This window comes from Phymastichus coffea, unplaced genomic scaffold (assembly GCF_024137745.1).
Source record: "Phymastichus coffea isolate CEN01 unplaced genomic scaffold, Cenicafe_Pcof_1.1 PCOF00007, whole genome shotgun sequence".
Taxonomy (NCBI): domain Eukaryota; kingdom Metazoa; phylum Arthropoda; class Insecta; order Hymenoptera; family Eulophidae; genus Phymastichus; species Phymastichus coffea.
In genome coordinates, this window is record NW_026706818.1 from 1,090,181 (window position 1) to 1,110,619 (window position 20,439).

At 43.0% G+C, this 20,439-nt stretch overlaps 1 protein-coding gene across 1 annotated transcript in view; it reads left to right on the forward strand.

The window, feature by feature from the left end:
* Nucleotides 1-15,690, forward strand: part of LOC131668998 (NADH dehydrogenase [ubiquinone] 1 alpha subcomplex subunit 8) — a 163,503-nt gene extending 147,813 nt beyond the window's left edge. Inside the window, exon 3 of the mRNA XM_058943531.1 lies at nucleotides 14,524-15,690. Coding sequence (XP_058799514.1) covers nucleotides 14,524-14,743 — 220 coding nt within the window. The 3' untranslated portion in view covers nucleotides 14,744-15,690. The remainder of the gene's footprint in view (nucleotides 1-14,523) is intronic.
* The last annotated feature ends 4,749 nt before the right edge of the window (nucleotides 15,691-20,439 follow it).

Below are 20,439 nucleotides of genomic sequence, written 5' to 3' on the forward strand. Positions count from 1 at the left end.
AAACGGTTCGTGTACGATGACTTGGGTGAAAATAACGACCATTTAAAATACAGTGGTTATTTTTGCATTTAGAATAACGCTTATACCTTATCAGCTTTGTCATAGCACTACAGGGCTTCAAAACGGGTATTCGTACAAAAGAAAAAACACGTATCTAATGAAATTCAATGTAGATTAATATCCCAAAGTTTCAAAAAGATCGCAGACATCGATTTTTTTTGCTGGTTGAATTCGTATGGAATGGGCCATATATTATTTATTATTTTATTTCAAAGTTAATATTTAGAAGCATTTTGAAAATCGAAACAAATTCTTACTCATTAACGCGAGAGACCACAAGAGTACGAAAAATAATATAAATAAAAAGTGATACGAACATCATAGTATTATCAATTGCAGTCATACAGTTGATTTTCAAAAAGAAGATTTGATTGGATAACTGTTGGGCTTGGATATCGAAAATTACCACCCAATATTTCTCATCACTCAAACGTCCCTATTCGGATATTGAAGATCATCTTCTGGAGTATATATAAACGAACACAAAGGACGTAACACTCACGAATTTTTTCCAACTATTCCACCAGGATATAAAATTGTTGAAGTACCTTCTCATGTAATTTATTATCGAGTAACTTGCAAGTCCATTGGTCGTTTACAAATACTTATTATTGATCAAGACGACAACTTGGTAAACTTTCGAGGAGAAATCATCACCGTACGAGCTTACATCAAGGCAACAACATAATGGGCTTGGTGTTCGACAGGGAAGTTGGGTGTGAATATATAGTAGCCCACCATATCAACGAAATATCAGTCGATAGCGAACTGTCGCAATGCTAACACGCCGAAACATACAATTTCTGAGGAGTCTTGGCCTAAAGGTTGTAAGCAGTCGTCGTGGAAGATAACCTGTATATTACTTTGCTGTATTCAATGAAATGAAAGAAATTCTAAGCATTCAATCAGAATACCTTGTAAAATTTGTTAGTGGATCGTCCTTGCCGTTTACCGTTTCGAACGAGCTTGCGTGGGTGACCGCTGTACTGGTTCCTCCTAATCAAACTGTACTACTACAAGATAGGCTGAGCACACCTATTGACCTCGAAAGTATCTTTCGTTGTAAAATTTTTGGGCTGATAATCCTTTCTGTTTACCTTTTTTTTCTTCGAAAAAATAAGAAATCTTTTGGAAGGAGATGTATGTAGTACACTTGGTGAGATGGAAAGTATCTTTCCTTGAAAATTGTATTGCGGATCCTTCTTGCTATTCACAAAAAGCATTCTCCTTTGCTGAAAGAAGGATTTTCGTTGTCAAAGCTGTAAGGAGTTTCCCTGTATACATTTTCCTGTCGAAACTGGTTCGTCAGTAGTTCTACAACTCAGTATCTGCTACTCTTTTAGTTCGTGTTATGTTGTGTTAAATATATTTTGTAAAAAAAGAAAAATGGAGTTCATCACTCATTTCTGAGCATTCTTCAAGTCTGTAACTATATTTACGATTTAAGTTCAATAATTAAATATATATTAAAATAATTTTTAATAAAAAATATTTAGTTTGCAGCTCGATGCATACCAGTGGAGATCCTATACGAGTTACTGATCAGCATACTGGTGGTGATTAGTATTTTTTCTTTTATTTCTTTTATTAAGTTCATTGATTTTAAGTCATTTCTATTTTTTTTCCAGTTGCTACAGATTATTAAGCCGGAAATCAAGAGGTTCATATCTTACGAGTAATAATGTTAAGTATTATTCAACAGGTAAATTAGTTTTATATTTGAAATATATTTTAATTGTTAATAATTTATTTTGTTTCTTTTAATGGCATCAGGATCTCATGAATTTAAAAAGCCAAGCTCAAGTAATAGCTAACAATGTAGAATACCGTATATCCGATGCTGTGTGCTCTAGGATGGATCTAGAGCGTCGCGCACGAATAATACGCGAGCGTCAGACTAAAGGTCGAGTTGAAAAGAAGAAGAAAGATGTGGAGGAGCAGCAAAAATTAAAAACATTCATTGAGACCACCAAGCGCCAAAAGCTCAAAAGAAGACAAGCAACGGCTGTACAACGCCACTACCATTTACGAGCGCTACCACCATCCACGGCGTAATATGTACAGCAGATTTTATTTGTCGATCTGATGAAGTAATACTTCTAACGGTATGTATTTCATGGTATTTTTTACAATAACGAAAAGTTTAATTATTAAATTAAGACATTTATATTTGTGTGTGTATATATATATATATATATATATATATATATATATTGTAACGGTTGTGATTTATCCGAGAGAATAAATCGATATCCGTTAACAAAAATCAGTCACCGTCGCTTCCACGTTGCGAAGCTAACCGCCGCTTCGTCGAAGGAGGACTTACCTCCCGGCTGTTGTGCCGGCTGCTTCGTCGAACGCGGGCTCGGCGTACTGCTCACGTGGGGAAGTCGGTGGGTTCGGGTGGCTGGGCAGAGGAGGTACGTGCGCTTCTGCCCACGTCAATAAGCAAAGCGGCTGATCAATTACATACACCCTTTATTCACTTGACATTTGATACACGTTTCATGAAGAAAAAGGCCGAGAGCTTTTCCGAATGACACACTGCTCAGTCGCGCATTTACAAGGCGCGATGTCTTGCCGTGAGAGAGAGAGAGAGAGCTATACGAATTTACTCTCGCGCGCCTAATTTAACGTGATCTTTTCGCAGTTAATTACGTATCGGAGAAGTTACTCACTTCTCTTCGCTGTAATTCCACGGAAAATTTAGCTGCCGATTCTTCAGTTTCCGAGCTCACGTGATGGTTCTCGTTGCCCGGGAGGCGCTTCCTCCTCTTGGTCCTCTCGACACTCTTCAAATCCGGTGTCACCTGGGCGACGACACTCACTCTTGGCGTACTTGCTTCGGTATTGCTCTTCGATTCCACTTTTTTCCTTTATCGTCTAATGAGCAGTGATTTTCCTTTGTATACTTCCGCTCGGTAAGCCGGTTCACACGTGAGTGTCTCTCCTCACTACCCCCACCCTTCACCGTCCTCTCTCTCTACTCTCCGCTCGCGCACGGTTTTTCTGCGCAGCTGGCCCGCGCATGGCACGCGCTGGCCCTATATTCAGCGGATTTTTCCCTGTAACGAGCCGGCTCGTTACAACTCCTCCCCAGGCGGAAATACTTTCCATGTGCCGAACCAAACCGAAAAGGGGAAAATCACTTGATGAAAGTAAGGAGTGGATGGGTGGAGGGATAAATGAAGGACAAATGCTGGTTTCATTCACGTTTTTATTTTTACGTCACTCTCTATATTGCCGATGGTCCCGTATCCTTGGGCACCGGCTAGATCTCGTGACGCCTGGGTACCCACACACTGCGCATCCCTCGACCGCCGATCGTGACTCGCCGCCTCTTACCCCGCGTGGGTCCCGTTCGTTAGGGTTGGGCTGGCGAGCCGGGTCGTAGTTTCTCCTGGACCGCTTGACTTTGAAGTCTCGGGGCGGTACGGAACCGCACTGCCCAGAGGGGCCAATACCGCCGTTGTTGTTCACAGCCACGTTTATTGTGCTGTGGGCTCCCGACGACGTTGCCTCGACCGAGACGTTGGTTGCGGAGGACGACTGGGAGAGTCTTTCTCCCCGGTATCTGGGCGCGAGCGGTGGAGGCTGTCTCGCGCCCTCTTCTGCCTCTGGCGGCTCGGCTGTAGGGAAGTGTGAGTCGACCGTCGAATGGTATGGGGGCACTCGTGACTCGCGCGCGTGGCGGACGGCTCCCACGTAGGCCTGCCAACGCGCACACTTCTCCAGCCACTCTTCTGCGAATCTCTCGGTTCCGGGGCCTCGGATGAAATCCCCGAACCGGGCGAGTACACCGAGGGTGACCAGGCGCACGAAATTCCATGCGCTGCCGACTTCGCTCAGCGCGAATGCCAGGGAGCGCTCTTTCGCCTCGGCCGGATATTCTTGCGGCCACTCCAGGCACGTTGTTGGCCAGTCATCCCTGTTGTAGGGGCGGGCCAACAACGGGTATCGTCGTGATGGCCAGGGCGTTTCCGCTAAGGTGCGCGCGGATCTGGATGGAGCGGATTCCGTGAGTTCGGCTGGTGCGGTCTCTTCTCCTCTTCCGCGGGACCCAAAACCGACTGGGGTCAGTCATGGTGGCGGCGTTGATTGTCATCGCCTCCACGGTGTTGGTGGCCACCTCGATCCTCTAGGGTACGCTGGTCCTGTCAGTGTTGACGGCCGGATTTCGGGTTCGGGCGCCGGCGGCTCCTCCGACCTGCACGCCCACGTTACATCTTCTGGGCAACCCCGTGTTAGTTCTGATGTCCCGGAACTGGGACGAGGGGCGGTCCCGGTTGGTGATGGGCCGCCCAGAGCCCATGGGTAAGAAGTGCCCAAACAATTCGTCCCCCGTTGTCCTCATTGAAGGGGGAGGGCCTCCGAAGGACGCGGTTGTCCTCACCGACCAGTCTGCCGGCGCCTCTTCTACCTCGGTCAGGGTAGCCGGGACGTAACGGAGCTCGCTTTTGAGCGGGCGTAACAGACGGCCGTCCCTCTGGGCACGCTGGACCTCCACGAGGAATTTCGCCCCCGCGTGCCCAAGGCAGTCCCTGATGGTTCTCCCTATCTTTTGGTCCATCAGGGTGTCTGCCAGCTCTTGAACGGCCGCGCTGAGCTCCTGCTCCCGGTTCTTTTGACCGTGGGCTTCCGCGGCTTCGGCGAGGCGTCGCCCCAGGGCGATGGCCGCGACGTCGAGCAGCTCCTTGACGTCTTCGGGGATGTCGAACATGGCAATTATCCCCATGAAATACTGTACGGTGTCCTTGATGATCTGTTCCATACTGTAACATGGTGAAATGATGGTGATGAAGGGTGAGGAGGGGAATGGAATGATATGAAATGCTCGCTCGCAGAATAGTTATGATTTTCGGGGTCGTCCCCTTGCGCGCGTCGCAGCATTCGCGTCGAGGTCGACTCGCTTCGCAACGCGACCTATCTCTCGACGCACCGTCGTTACCGATTTCTTTGGCCGGCCTCTCCCTCGGGCGCTAGGTTTGGCGGTTGCTCCTGGCAGCGTTATTTTGCGAGGTCGCCCTCGCTCGCGTCGTGGGGGTGAGGCCTCTCTGTCCGCGCGTGTCGGATCGTGTTCTCCGCCATCGGGCAGGCCCGCGCCTGCGACCGTCGCATCTTCGCCTTCGTTGCCGTCGCTCGGCCGCTCGCACGCCTGGGTCGGGTCGCTCTTCGCCACGTTTTCCATCGGTGGTTCTTCTTCTTCCTCCTGGTTGTCTTTGGAGCCTTGGTGGAAAGGCTTGAGGTCTTCCGCGTGTACCTCCCCTTCCAACTCCTCTTGATGGTTTGCTAAGCGGAAGGTGTTCGTTCCTAACTTCTCGGAGACGACGTATGGTCCCGCATATGGCGGGGCCAGCTTCGCCATGATTCCCTTAGCGGCCGATGACAGCACTCGATTGACTCGCCATACCCAATCTCCTACTTCGAACGGGGTTTTTCGACGCTTCGTGTCATACGATCTGACCTGTCGGGCCTGCTCTCGTTGCGAGTTCTCGGCTGCTGTCTCTAGCAACCCGGGCAGCAGGCCCATGTGGTCAGCCCATTCACGACGAGCCTGATCCTCGAGCCGCCGCTGGCTCAACTGCTCCTGTTCTCGCCGAAGGGTGGCGGGCGGTAAAGGTTGCCGCCCATAGTTGAGCATGGCAGGGCTCACCTTGGTTGTGCTGTGTATCGCGGTGTTAAGAGCGAACATCAGTTCACTTATCTTATCGTCCCAGTTCTTATGGTCGTCTTCGATGAATGACCTTATCATCGTTTTCAGGGTCCTGTTATATCTTTCGGTCGGGTTGGCTCGTGGGCAATACACGGGCGTTAAATCGTGTTGAATCCCTTGTTCGCGCAGATACTCATCGACTAACTTATTCTTGAACTCGGTGCCATTGTCCGAGAGGAATATCTCTGGCGCTCCGAAGTGAGCCAAGATCCTCTCGTGAAATTCTCGCACGATTGTCTTGGCAATAGCTTTCCGAATAGGGATACACTCGACCCACCTTTGAATAGATCGACGAAGACTAAGATATACTCATAGCCCTTCGCACTGCGGGGAAAAGGTCCGGTGATATCTCCGGCGACGATTTGCCACGGCTTGCTAACTTGTCGCCTCCCCATCAGCCCATACGGTGAGCGTTGTTCGACCTTACACTGCTGACATATCACGCAGTTACGCACATGACGCGATGTGTCATCGATTAGCGTAGGCCAGTAGTACAACCTCCTTACTCTGGCGATCGTTTTATCACGCCCGAGATGGCCGGCTGTGGGGGCGTCGTGACATTCCTCTAACACTTTCCTTCGATGTTCCTTGGGTACCACTATCTTCCAGTCATCAGCGTCGTCGATCAGTTCTCCAAGGGATCCGCCTGGGCGGTAAGTGTAGACATTACCGCCCACGACCTTCCATGTCGGATACGCTTCCGGCTTATCCAGTATTTCTCGCTTCTTAGCCAGCAGCCATTCATCCTTTACCTCTTCGGACCATGACACCGCGCTAATCATCGTTTCTTCCTCCTCCTCTGGTTCATACATTCGCGACAGACAGTCGGGCACGTGGTGCAGGGCCCCTTTCCGATGTTCCACGTCGAAAACATACCCCTGCAACTTCAGGGCCCATCTTGCTAGGCGGCTCGTGGGATTCTTCATATTCCGCAGCCATTTCAAGCAAATATGGTCAGTTATCACTTTGAAATGATAGCCTTCCACATACTGCCGGAATTTCTCAATGGCCCATACCACCCCGAGACATTCCCGTTCGGACACCGAGAAATTACGTTCGGCTCGGGTGAGGGTGCGACTAGCAAACTCAATCACCCGCTCTTGCCCGTCGACGATCTGGGTCAGGACGGCGCCGATGCCCGTATCACTGGCGTCGGTGTGTAACACGAATTCTCCGTTCGGATCTGGGGGCTGCAATATCGGGGCGGACACCATGAGGTTCTTTAATTCGGAGAAGGCTCTTTCCTGATCTGGGCCCCATTCATATGGTGTTGACTTGCGCAACAACTTATTCAATGGCTCCGCTACTGTCGCGAAATCATCGATGAAGCGTCGGTACCACGAGGCCATGCCCATGAAACTACGCAGCTTCTTGACATTCCTGGGTGCTGGGAACTCCAATATAGGGCGCGTTTTCTCCGGGTCAGGTCTGACACCGTCCCGGTTCACTAACACGCCCAAATACCGTACTTCCGCCTTGCAAAAGGCACTTTTTTCCAAGTTCACGGAAATCCCAGCGCTCCTTAAGGCCTCTAATACTCGTTTGAGGTGTTCTTTGTGTTCCTCAAACGTAGCCGACACTACGATGATATCATCGAGGTACGCAAAGGCAAAGGTGGCCATCTCCGGACCTATTACTGAGTCGATGGCCCATCCCTGGCACCGTGAAGGCCGTCAATGGTCGACTCTCCTCTCTCAAGTTGATCTGGTGGTAGGCCGAGTTGAGGTCCAACGTCGAGATAAACCTTGCGTTTCTCAATCGCCGCAGTATGTCTTGCATAAAGGGGATCGGATAGGCATCGGACTCTGTTACTGCGTTCACTTGACGCATATCTACGCAAAATCGCCACGAACCGTCCGACTTCTTGACCATCACTACAGGGCTGGACCATCCACTCTTGGACGGTTCGATCACCCCCGCGATCAACATTTCCTTCACCAGTCGGTGCATTTCTTGTTCTACCTTTGGTGATACTGGGTAATACCTTTGCTTGATTGGTTTAGTATCCCCGACGTTAATCACATATTCTGCGCCGGTGATACAACCCAGAACTTTTCTGTCCGGCATTATTTTCGAGACCATTTCTCTAATTTCCTCGCGCTGGGCATCCGTTGCTTCCGCGATGCCCACCGCGGCTGTGCGAATCTGGCCCTCCAAACTTGCTAATGTTAATGGGACTCTGACTTCTTCATCCTTCATGAATAGCACGTCCTCCTCTGGATCCACCATTATCTTAAATGCCTTGATGAAGTTGACACCGACATAGCATTCGTCCTTCAGATCTGGGATTATAGCCACTCTGATGTCCCTTGTTACTCCACCCACGGTCCAGGGCATGTGAACATGACCTAATACTGCCACGGTTGAGCCATCCGGCAGGCGGCAAATACCTGCGTTGCGCGCCTGTAGCTCTAACCCCAGTTGAGCAGCAATCATGATCCCTAACGTGCCCATTGTTGTACAAGATGCACCTGAATCGTACAAAGCTCTGATTCGGTAATCTGCAATATTAATGGGCACGTACCACCTCGTCTCATCTTCGGGTGCATAAGCTCTTCCTTGCTGACTGCCTTTGTGCTTCCCGTCGGTCGATCCTATGGCTGCGGAAGTCTGCCCTTCGTCGTCGTCTGGACTAGTGTTGGCCAACACCTCGCTGGTCAACGCCTCTGTGTCGTCCGACGATCTTCGGCTGCACTTCCCCGCCATGTCCTGAGGATCTTCCTGCATCGCACGTCGGGTCCTGGGGGAGGAAGTAGCTCCTTCGATCCCGCTTGACGGGTTGGTATCTTGACTCTCGGTCGCATGTTCCTCTATTCGTAATGGCTGGATCTCATTATCACCATTGCCTCTCACTCTTGATACTTTCTCTGTAGGCTCCCTTTCATCTGTGGCGGAGCTAGTCGATATCGGGGGCGACTCGCGCGGAATCTCGTCGCGCTGCCGCCCAGAGCGAGGGATCTCTTTACTACTCGAAGCAACTATGACCCCGTCTAGTTGCTTCCTTTGTCGTTTCCCGATGACGTTGCTCCTTTGCAGTCGGGGCAATATCGGACGCTGAAGCCCAGTTTCCCACATTTGGAACAAGCGAGGGGCTTCGTATAATCTACGTCGCGCCTGGGCGTTCTCGGCCTCTGCCTTTGGCCGTTTCCGCCGTCCGCCCCATTGGGCTTCTCGCCAGGTGAGGGCTTAGGTAGCTTGCGGTCTATCATGTCCGCGATCATCGTCTCCAGACGTTGCATTGCCGTCGGTGAAGGCTGCTTCTCGTTCAGCGCCGCGATTTCGATCTCTGCGTCATCTTCCTCGACTTCATCATCGTCGGCTGCTATCGCCGATACCTTAGGCTTGCGAACACTCGCCGCCGTCCCAGCTTGTGCGGGTTGATATGCCCACTCTGGGAATAGCGCCGCCTTCGGCTCTAGCAATATTCTCCTTTGTCGTGCTTGGGCAATGTCATTTTGTGCCTCCGTTGCCAGCCGACACAGCTCTCTTACCGACGTCGCGTCTCTTCGCTTGACGTTCGTCTTTATTTCAGGAAGCAGGTTCGAGTACATCAGCTCCAGCACTTCTATACTAGGCATCGGAGGCTGTATCTTGTTTACCATGGCCTGTAGCTTGGTCAGGTAAACCTTCACCGGCTCCTGTTCGCCTTGGTATCTGGCTTGAGCCTCCCTCTTCAGCCTCTGTTGTTGCTGGATGCTCGTGCCGAACCATTCTCTCGCATCCTGTACGAACTCCTGGTAACCGATCCAATCCTTGTAGTTGTTGATGTACCATGTATGGGCTACTCCAGTTAACATGTCTGGTAGCCCCAACAACATCTCTTCCTCGGATAGCCCAGACGCTATTCTTTGTGCCTCTAGCTTCTCCAAGAATAAGTCGACGCTTTGCTCTTCTCCGCCGGAGAACTTCACGCGCCAGCCTCTGACGATCTTGCCGATATCTCTGGTGGTCGACAGCCCTGATGGGTAATTCTGCGTTGAATAACTTGTTGGTCTTGAGTAGGCGCCTACAGAAGAATTCGCTTTGAAATTCTGCTGTCTGCCCCCTCCTAAGGGCTGTGCGGGGGGGTCGTCTGCAGACCACCAGGCCCCTACGGGCGGCTGTGGCCTTTTTGGCGTGCTGCCTGGTACCACCGTGTCGTAGTGGAACGTCAGTGTGTCTTGAAAATTCACTGATTTGCTTGGCTGTTTTTCTTCTTTGGTTTCTGTTGTGCACGTGTTGCTCTCTTGTAATTCGTACATCTCATTTTCTAGTACTCCTATGCGGTGTAGTGCTTTGGATAGACGAGAGGTTTCTGTTGCCTGTGTTGCGCAAATTGTTTGTGCCATTTGCGCAATTGACAGGACGTACTCTCTTTCTCTCGTCATTGCCCTTTCGATCTTCGTGAGGCGTTTTATCCATTCCGTCATTACCTTGGCTATCGCTGGTGGCACTGTTATTGGGTTGCCCTTTGCATCCTTTAACGTGGGCATCTCCTCCTCTATGTCTTTCATAGAGTCTTGGTGGATCGTTTTACCATCATCCTTAGAGTTCTTCTCTGCTTCCTTTGATAGGGTCTTGCCGACTGTCAAGTTCATTTTTGTCTTGATTTCATCGTCCGTCAGCAGTCTGTATAGCGGATGGCTGTCCAGGTCCGCTGCATCTTCAAGAGTTTTGCATTCTTCGGATATAAATGACTGGCGCAGATCTGTTCTTCTAATTGGGTCTGTTGTCTTGTCAACTGCCCTTGTCTGGTCGAAATCTGCCTCGGAGTAATTGCTGAGTAGCCACTTCTGCAATCTGTTAGCTTGCGCGGCTCTGTCACCGTCGTTTCGCAGCTCTAGTTCGGATAGCGTCTCTTTTAGACGTTTGTCATCGAACTCGCTTACCCATGTTTGTATTTCGTCCTCCGTGGTGTCCAAGTCGAATAACAGCGTTTGATTTGTTGACTTAGCCATTGTTTACGCACGCTCGTTTTGTTTAAACAGTGGCTAGTCCCCAAGAGCGTGAGTACGAGTGTTTGTATTTTTTTTTTGAAAAATCTACTTAAAAAAAAAAACAAACGGTCTTATTGCCACCGGTTTTATTTTGATTTTATCTAGCCGTACGAAATTGTTGGCTCTATCCCGCGAGGTTGTTATGGCGCGCCCTTACTACGCAAAAACAGTAATCTTACCTATCAGCTTTGCTAACTGTTTGTTAGCAAAGCTGTGTTAATTTTTGTTGGGCGCGCCCTCTTCCCTATTGTTCGTCGCTTCTTAGCAGTCGGTTTAATTGAGGCGTTTTGGAGACGAAAGAAAGAAAACAAAATATAGAGATTTGCTATATGCAATCAAAACAAAATTTATAGAAAAAAAAAGATATTACTTTTTAATTCGTTTTCTTAATGTAGCCTGAAAAAAAAACGTAAGTAGCCCTGTACTTCTTAAAGTCAAATCTGTAAATGGGCACTTGTTGACTATTTGTGCGCGCGGCAGTATTTACGTTTCGCCTGTCGCGCGCGGCTTTTGTCTCACCGACTGCTGTTCGTCTCTGGCCTTGGCTATCACGTTGTTAGTATTACTCTCGGCCTTACAAGAGTTTTACAAAATTCAAAATGCCTAGGCCAGAGTATGCGCGACGAACAACGCTTCGCCTACCTCGCGGTGTTTACCACTCGCACTCACGTGTACACGTATCGGTCGCCGCGGCTCTCTCTCTCAGAATCAAAACACAGCTAGAAAACACGCGTGCCCTTGACGCTCTCGTAGGAGGCCTTGTACTCCTGTGCCCAGTCACTTTAAGTTGGGCGCCACTGTAACGGTTGTGATTTATCCGAGAGAATAAATCGATATCCGTTAACAAAAATCAGTCACCGTCGCTTCCACGTTGCGAAGCTAACCGCCGCTTCGTCGAAGGAGGACTTACCTCCCGGCTGTTGTGCCGGCTGCTTCGTCGAATGCGGGCTCGGCGTACTGCTCACGCGAGGAAGTCGGTGGGTTCGGATGGCTGGGCAGAGGAGGTACGTGCGCTTCTGCCCACGTCAATAAGCAAAGCGGCCGATCAATTACATACACCCTTTATTCACTTGACATTTGATACACGTTTCATGAAGAAAAAGGCCGAGAGCTTTTCCGAATGACACACTGCTCAGTCGCGCATTTACAAGGCGCGATGTCTTGCCGTGAGAGAGAGAGAGAGAGCTATACGAATTTACTCTCGCGCGCCTAATTTAACGTGATCTTTTCGCAGTTAATTACGTATCGGAGAAGTTACTCACTTCTCTTCGCTGTAATTCCACGGAAAATTTAGCTGCCGATTCTTCAGTTTCCGAGCTCACGTGATGGTTCTCGTTGCCCGGGAGGCGCTTCCTCCTCTTGGTCCTCTCGACACTCTTCAAATCCGGTGTCACCTGGGCGACGACACTCACTCTTGGCGTACTTGCTTCGGTATTGCTCTTCGATTCCACTTTTTTCCTTTATCGTCTAATGAGCAGTGATTTTCCTTTGTATACTTCCGCTCGGTAAGCCGGTTCACACGTGAGTGTCTCTCCTCACTACCCCCACCCTTCACCGTCCTCTCTCTCTACTCTCCGCTCGCGCACGGTTTTTCTGCACAGCTGGCCCGCGCATGGCACGCGCTGGCCCTATATTCAGCGGATTTTTCCCTGTAACGAGCCGGCTCGTTACAATATATATATATATATATATATATTGTAACGGGGGAGATTATCTGAAAAATTGAAAATTTATTTAAGAACAAATTCCCACGGTGCAGAGCAAACCGCCGCTCCGTTAAACACGTATAATAGTACTCGAATACCGTTGCAATATATATATATATATATATACATTTTTTTTCTCAGAACAACCAGAACGCATCCAACCAATTGCCGCTATTTATTGCAGAAACGAAGGGCCAACCGAGGATCAACAGAATAGAGGCGGTTAGAAGAACAATAAAAATTATAGATTTGCCTACAACACATATACCAATGAGACTAAGAAAAGTGTGCGGTACAATAAAAAGAATTTTTTTTAAATTATGAAATAAAAAATATATAATTGAAATATATTTAAAATATAATCTAAACATATAATAAAATCTGTCTAACATTACGGTTTATTAATATACCCTAGTCCAATCTTAATACTCTATTTGAATATCAGTAAGTCTAATAGATCAAATACATAGGTTTTATTTGGTATTGGTTCAATTGGTGGAAAATAATTTTTCCATGACGATTGTACAACAAATAACTTTCATTTTTAATTTTACGTGTTTTTAGTGAATGTAAGAAAGAAAGCTATATTTCTTTTTATTAAAAAGCATTGATTACATAATGTCTTATTAATTTTAAACTAATTTTTTGACATACCACTAATGGGGTTATATTGTTCTATTGGTAACTTAAAATTCACTGTTAGAATTATTATTCAGCATTACATTTATGAATAAAATTAATTATTATTACTAATTAGTAATTAATTAGTATTCAGACTTATTGATGAAGTTTAAAATTCGAGAAGTACAAACATAGTGAACTTGACTGAAAAAGTTAAATTATTTTTGATGAATTTTGAAAGAAAGATTTTCGGAAACTTACCATAGTTATAAAATATTTTTCATATGTAAATAGGGTAACAGGTTAAGTCCTTGCTAGATACATAGTTTTCAACATAACGTTAGGTTTGATAACCGGATTGTTTTGAGAGCTAATGTTAATACGAAGATCCTCGTACCGTAAACTGAATACGACAACATACGAGTATATGGATTATAAATAGACTCAGTGTCAGACACGTTCTTCATATAAATTCCAGAAAAATGGAGTGATTTAATCTATTAATCATTAATGCTATCCCACATAGTTGTCAAAGTTCAATACTGAAAATTTGTAAAGCTATATTGTCAACTATGAATATAGCTGCTTTTTACATGCTGATTTTTGATGGCACAATCAGATGAGCGAATTCGGTAAAATATATGATGACAATAGCGCTAACAGCTTGACTGAAGTTCTATTAGAGGACGCTAATATAAATATGCATTTCTATCATTCAAAATAATATGATCATGCATATAGATGAACTTTATGTTTTAACACATTCAGTTATACTTAAACATTTCTATTTGTTTGTGTGTGTGTGTGTGTGTGTGTTTGTGTGTGTGTGTGTGTGTGTGTGTGTGTGTGTGTGTGTGTGTGTGTGCATGTGTGATTTTTTATGTTGGTTTCTATTACTTCAAATGCCTAATTATTCGAACAACCGTTGTTCTAGGAAGGAACGCGCTCATCTACAAGTCTCCAGATCATGCGTAAAATGATTCTCGCACTTCATCATCTGACGCGAATAACTAGAGCAATAAGAGTAGAGTCATTAAATAGCAATAATTCAATTTCTTATTTAATATTTTTAATTATTGTTGAAGGAGTAATAATAATTTTTTTATATGTTACTAGTTTTTTCAATAATAACAAATTTATTATTTTATGAAATTTATTATTAACTTAATTATTTAAAATAAGCATTTCAATTATTTTAATATATTCTAAAAGAATGCCTTACCCCGATGAGCTTGTATCTGCCCAACTTGCAAATTATAACATAGAAATCAAATAAAAAAATACAACAAAATCGATAGAAATATAAGAACACGTTAATGGTTTACAAGGTTTTATAGGGTACTCTTGAATTAATCACACTTTACAAGCGTAATAACTTTACAGTATAGAATCATTGACAACATAAGTTTTATTTCTTATATTAAATATTTGTTATTTTTTTTTGTAGATGCCGAAAAACTCAAGCTGTATTTGATCAATGCATCTTATCCAACATGAACATTGAAAGACCAGCTTATGGTTACTTTTGTGAAGTCAAAATTCATGATACAACTAGGCCAAAACCAAAAGCCAATGTAGTAGATTATCCCGATGCTTCTGTACCATATTCAAAAGAAGAACCATTGTTACCTCCAAAGTATGGTTCTAGGCGACTCTGGGTTCAATAGATATTCAATAACTTTAAATATCTAAATGTATTTTTAGTTCAAATAAAATATAATGTAATTACTGATTATTGATAAAAAGTATTATTTCATTTAATGATAGAGGTACGCAATGATCTTTGAGGAAATGCTTGAATTTAAAATATTAAAAACACAGCTTTTTCTAATTGCAGTATAAATATTATACTAATGGATGTGCTGTTATTAATTGTATTTATAAATTATGGACATTACAATATCATGTATTACAGAGTAATATTATACAAGGTTTTATCTCGTAGATGTATAGATTCACCTGTGCACGATATGCATACATTTACAACTAAATTTTGTAAGATATAAAGTAAAATAGTTTGGAACATTAAAACTACCGTGGTACTTTTAATGTACTGATGGAAGTTTTAATTAAGATGGTACATGTAATATGTGTAAATCAAACAAATTCGTTTATTTGAATATTTATTTACATTATCAAAATCATACTAGTATAGATTTCGTAGTCGTGAAATATCCGGCAAGAGCTTTTCTATCATGACTAACGATTTCATGACTTAATTTTCATCCATGCATCTTAAAATTAGGGAGATACCAGATACTATCGTCATTGGAAATAAAAAATGAAAAAGTTATATATTTCTGTGATTCTAAGAAAATTTTCAAATTTCTTCTGCAATATAAGTACCTATATTATATTAATGCAACGATTGTGTAACAAAACGAAAAAAAAATGTAAAATGTAAAAATTACGATAATCGTGTAAAAAACAGCGCGACATTCCCTTAGCAATTAGTATTAGTTTGCTTAATAACGAGATTATTAGTAGTTTGACGATAAGACTGTTATTTTTTCTTTTTTTTTCTTAGCAACGACCGATTATAGAATGCAGAGGCGAGCAACGCCAAAAGATTTTTCGCTTGTAATATATTGTACTGTTCACGTCGATATAAATAAAGATTTACGTTCAACAAAATTTATTTTGTATTGATTTCGATGACAACATTTTGGTGCCAAAATCCGGGAATTGAAAACCATTATGACGTGAACACAACCAATCCAAAACCAATTCAACCACCACGCGATTGTGAAGGAATGGCCATCCCAAGACGAGTCGCCACATGAAATAATGCTTCGCAACGTGCCGTAGCCACTCCAGACCGAGGACGTCGGACCGTAGGTGACACTGTCGCCCTGGCTGTTCCAGCCAGAAGTCACTGAACTGCAGGTAACGCAATCGCTTCGATCATTCCAGTCTAAGGTCACCCTACCTCAAGCGATGTTGTTGCCTCGACCGTTCCAGAAAGAGATCATCAAGGTAACGACGCCTTTAGACCTTCTGACTTCGATGGAGAGCGCGAAGATACATTTCACAACGCTGACGATAATTAATATGGACGGAAAAATGGAAACTTCGTAATGCAGCTCGGCGAAGAAGGATTTGAAGACCAAAGTGAAGACGTTGATTTTGTAACAGTAAAATCAAATAACCGATTTCATAGTTCAATTAGAAAACCTTAAGACAGGGACAGGTTCAATCAAAATCATTCAAATATGCACCCTATAATCAAAGTTGCGAATGTATTGGGAAAGTCAATTTCTGTTCGCAATTCTTTATGGAGTATCAAAAACTCGACGGTCATCAGTAGGATGTCAACAGCAATATTATTACCTATATTTAGATCCACTTGATTAGTTTCGATTCAGAAAAGCTTTCAAAACATCTAACGCAACGGGTAATTACACGTAAAGCAAAAATGTATTATGACTTTTTGAGGTCTAGAAATACGATGAATATGTAGCAGTAAAATCTTGATTAATATCTTGCCAAAATGCGGCAGAAATAATGCAAACTTTGAAGATGCGCTTTGCCAATACTAAATTGATATTAGATAAGTTGACCTCAGAAATCTGCAGTTAACTAAATTTAAACGAAGACGATTCTAGTATAATTAAATTTACAATAAATGTGAAAAACACGGTCTTGGCAATCAAGTCAATGAATGATAGTCATAGCTACTTACATAATCCCGATTTAGCCGACGATTGATAAAATTATCTCGTTCTCTCTTAAGTACCTATGTATCTACATTATAATGCTACTGTAAGTAAAGATAAGACTAATATAGAGAAATTAGCTAAATTTATTTTCGAACAAGCAAGTATGGGAATCGCTGCGCAAGTGATCACTGTCAATTCTTTAGGTTCGCAAAATAAGCGCTCTCGAAGCGAAAGTCGTAATAATGTAAAAAATTTAATTTGCTGTTTTAATGTTTAATTTGCTAAGACAAATGACAAAGACATAAATCGTCAACCACCAAATAAAAAGCGCAAATCTGAGTCTTAAAAATCATATATTGTCAAGTATTCCCAATAATCAAACTTAATGAACGATGAAGACTCATAAGAACCTAGCGATTGTGTATCTATATCTGAGTGAAAGTCACATTCGCAAAGAATATCATAAAAAACAAGTGTGTGATTATTGTAGTAAAATCACCGTACGGTATTACATTTTAATTCAAGAAACGATACGTACTTTTCCACTAATGAAACTTAAAAAGAAATCCTAAAGAAACATGAAAGCTTTCAGCAATTCAAAACTCTAAACGTCGCTCAAAATATGATTTATGACTATCTTCTTATTCTTTATTAAAATGTGTTCCCGTAATAGTTACGGTCAATGAAAAGTCGTAATTAATTTAAGCTATCATGGATGACGTCGCTACTTTTTCAATTATTAATTTCTGTATGATGGAGCGCTCGTGGGCACTTCAGATTCAGACAGACATACTTTCATACATATGTGTGTGTGTGTATGTATATATAAGTAGGTAAACTAGAGAGATCTTAGCTCAGAAGGACATCAGCTCAGTGAGTTGATACTTCCTGAGCTGATGCCCGTGTATTTCCACTTCGACACTATCAATTCACCTTCTCCCCACCTCTTATTAAGCTGATATGCTCTTTGAGCTGATACTTGTGCGTTCTATGTTTCACACTTTCAGTTTATTGCCCTCCGTCCGAGCTTATATGCTCCCAGAGCTGATGCCCATGTGTTCTGTGTCCCACGCTTTCGGTTCATTGTGTATATGTATGTGTGTGTTAAATTCTTAAACTTAATGAAGTAAATTTTATCTATATAATAATTATTTACATTGTTAAATGACGTATTGAAACATGAAGCTATCTCGGAAGAAGGCTTTGTTATTAATCGATAAAAACAAACAGACAGGTCGGGGGATCCAACCCGCGTCCTCTGAATCCGCAGGTCAATGCTTTACCACTAGAGCCACTGTCACTAGTACTACGGACAATCATCAAACAATACTGTCGTCGTCAGAGTAACCCAGTGATGAGAATCCGATGACGCTACAAAGATTTTCATTTTTACGAAGTCTTATCACATCTATATCGTTTATACAGCTATGACCAAAATGCGATAGGAATATCGGCTATGAATCTTGATCATAGTTATATAAACGATATAGATACAACTTCATGAAAATAACATTTTTTGTAGCATCATCGGATTATCATCCCTGGAGTCACCGAAGAATTTCGCTTTTTTGGATGGTTTAATTAAAAAATAAAAAAATATTTTTTTTGTATAAATTGAAGAAAAATTTTTTAATTGATCAAAATATATATTATTCTACACGTTTTACAAAAATACATGTCATTCTATAAATTATCTACTTAAAAAAATCCGCTATAGAAATCCTTCAACGACTGCATCACTCTCTTCCCAATCCATGCAACAACCATCGATATAAAACTTTTTCAATGATTTTACGTTTTGATGTGCTCATGTCGTTATGTATTTGCCGTTGTGATTAGGGGACACGGTAACTGATTTTTATTTTTCGAAAGGTGAATAGCCCCAATCACTCAAATCGAAAACTTTGAGGCCATATCGTTCTAACCATATTGTTCTATCTTTTTTCAGATCTTGAGTGTATCTGTGATGATGAATTTACACTCTTCGTATTTAAAATCGCCAAAGTTCCATGTTAATCCATGATAGTAGAGTTCTAACCAGAGACTTTCTCGCTTATATTTCTCCGTTAGTCTTCGTGATAAGTGACAATTCGCGCAAGGCGAATTTGTCCCGTATGTAGGCCTGTCAACAGCCGAGCGGCCTTTGACTCGGGCGGCAGTCAGGCTTTCGGGCACCCCGGCTCGTTCACGCGTCAATAATGAAATCCCTATTAATCTTAATCCGGCGCCCAATACCGCGATCATAAGATATTCAATCGGACGTATATATATATATATATATATATATACGTTCGTTTATATAAAAAAAAGAATGTAATAGATTTTTTTAATATTACGGGGCAGCGTATGGATATACTTAAGCGCGTTTACAATAATTTATAATATTTATTTTAGTAAGTTTAACTACATAAATAACTTAACCAAAAATAGAGAGAGATATATATAGACGCGTAATCGTCGCCTCGCGTTGTCTATTATTTTTATTACATAAAAATACTTTGGTCGTTTTCACCAGTTGGTTATATATTCTTTGTTTCCCTCTCGTTTCTCACACTCCATCTCTCTCTAGTGCATACGTTTTAGTCGTTTACGTGTTTCTAATCGCTTCATATTACTTAGTCTAACACACTGAGTGCAGCATACATCAGCTTCTCCCACTTATTTCCGCCGAGCCACGCACACGAATACTACTGGCTATAGTGTTTTATCGCTATGTCCTTGGCCTTGGCGCGACACGAATGGGACTCTCGAAAGCGAAGTTCTAATCTGAAAATAAAATAAAATGGTACATCACGTAACACTTCGCCACGGAAATGACATATACTTCGAGATAATATGGTCCAGAACTCGGTAATTCATTTCTCATGAAGACTCCGCGAAACTTTGGTTATTCAAAATTTTTGCATACTTCATGAAGCCAGTGTTTGTGAGGGCTCTATCAGGTAGATTTATTTCTAACTTTTTTTAAAAATCTGATCCTAAATAAGGTTTGAGATAAAGTCTATAGCCTTTTTTTATAAGGTTTTAGATACAAGCTTTTTCCTAGAGTAATGGCGTCAATCGTTCCGTTGTGTCACTTGTTCTCTTCCCATTGCTGTTTTCTAGACTGTATCATTCACAGCTTTTACGATTCCTGCGGTGCCACCAGCTAGAGCACTAGTTACACTCAAGCTTGCAAAAAATTGTATGAAGAAGGGAAAAGCTCCACCCATCTTGCAAGTAAGATACCCGAATCCGAACTCACCGGTTTTGATAATTCTTGTATATGTTGAAGTACATTAAAAAAGCAAGAGATTGGTACTTTTTTATCGGCGAAAAACATATTTAATGGGTGAAATCAACCCTCAATATTCACCCTCAAAAATATTTTTTTCAAATAACTTTTCTTCTAGTCAATATTTTTTAGTAAAATAAAGTAGGTAATAATCCTTATAAAAAGTCAAACAAACTCTGATGTGTTTGACTTTTGGGGGTTGCAACCTCTATTTTTAATACACGAAAAATTGAAAAATTGACATCATTTTCTGCAGTAAAAACTTTTAAAATAGTGTAATTACAGGGTGATTCAGAAGGATTATAGTTCCCGAAAATGGGCTATAGAAAAAAATTTTCTGAATCGATTGCCGTTTTCAAAAAATTTTTATCGTCAATACTTTCCGAGAAAATTAATTTCAAAAATTAATAATTTCAACCAATCAGAACGC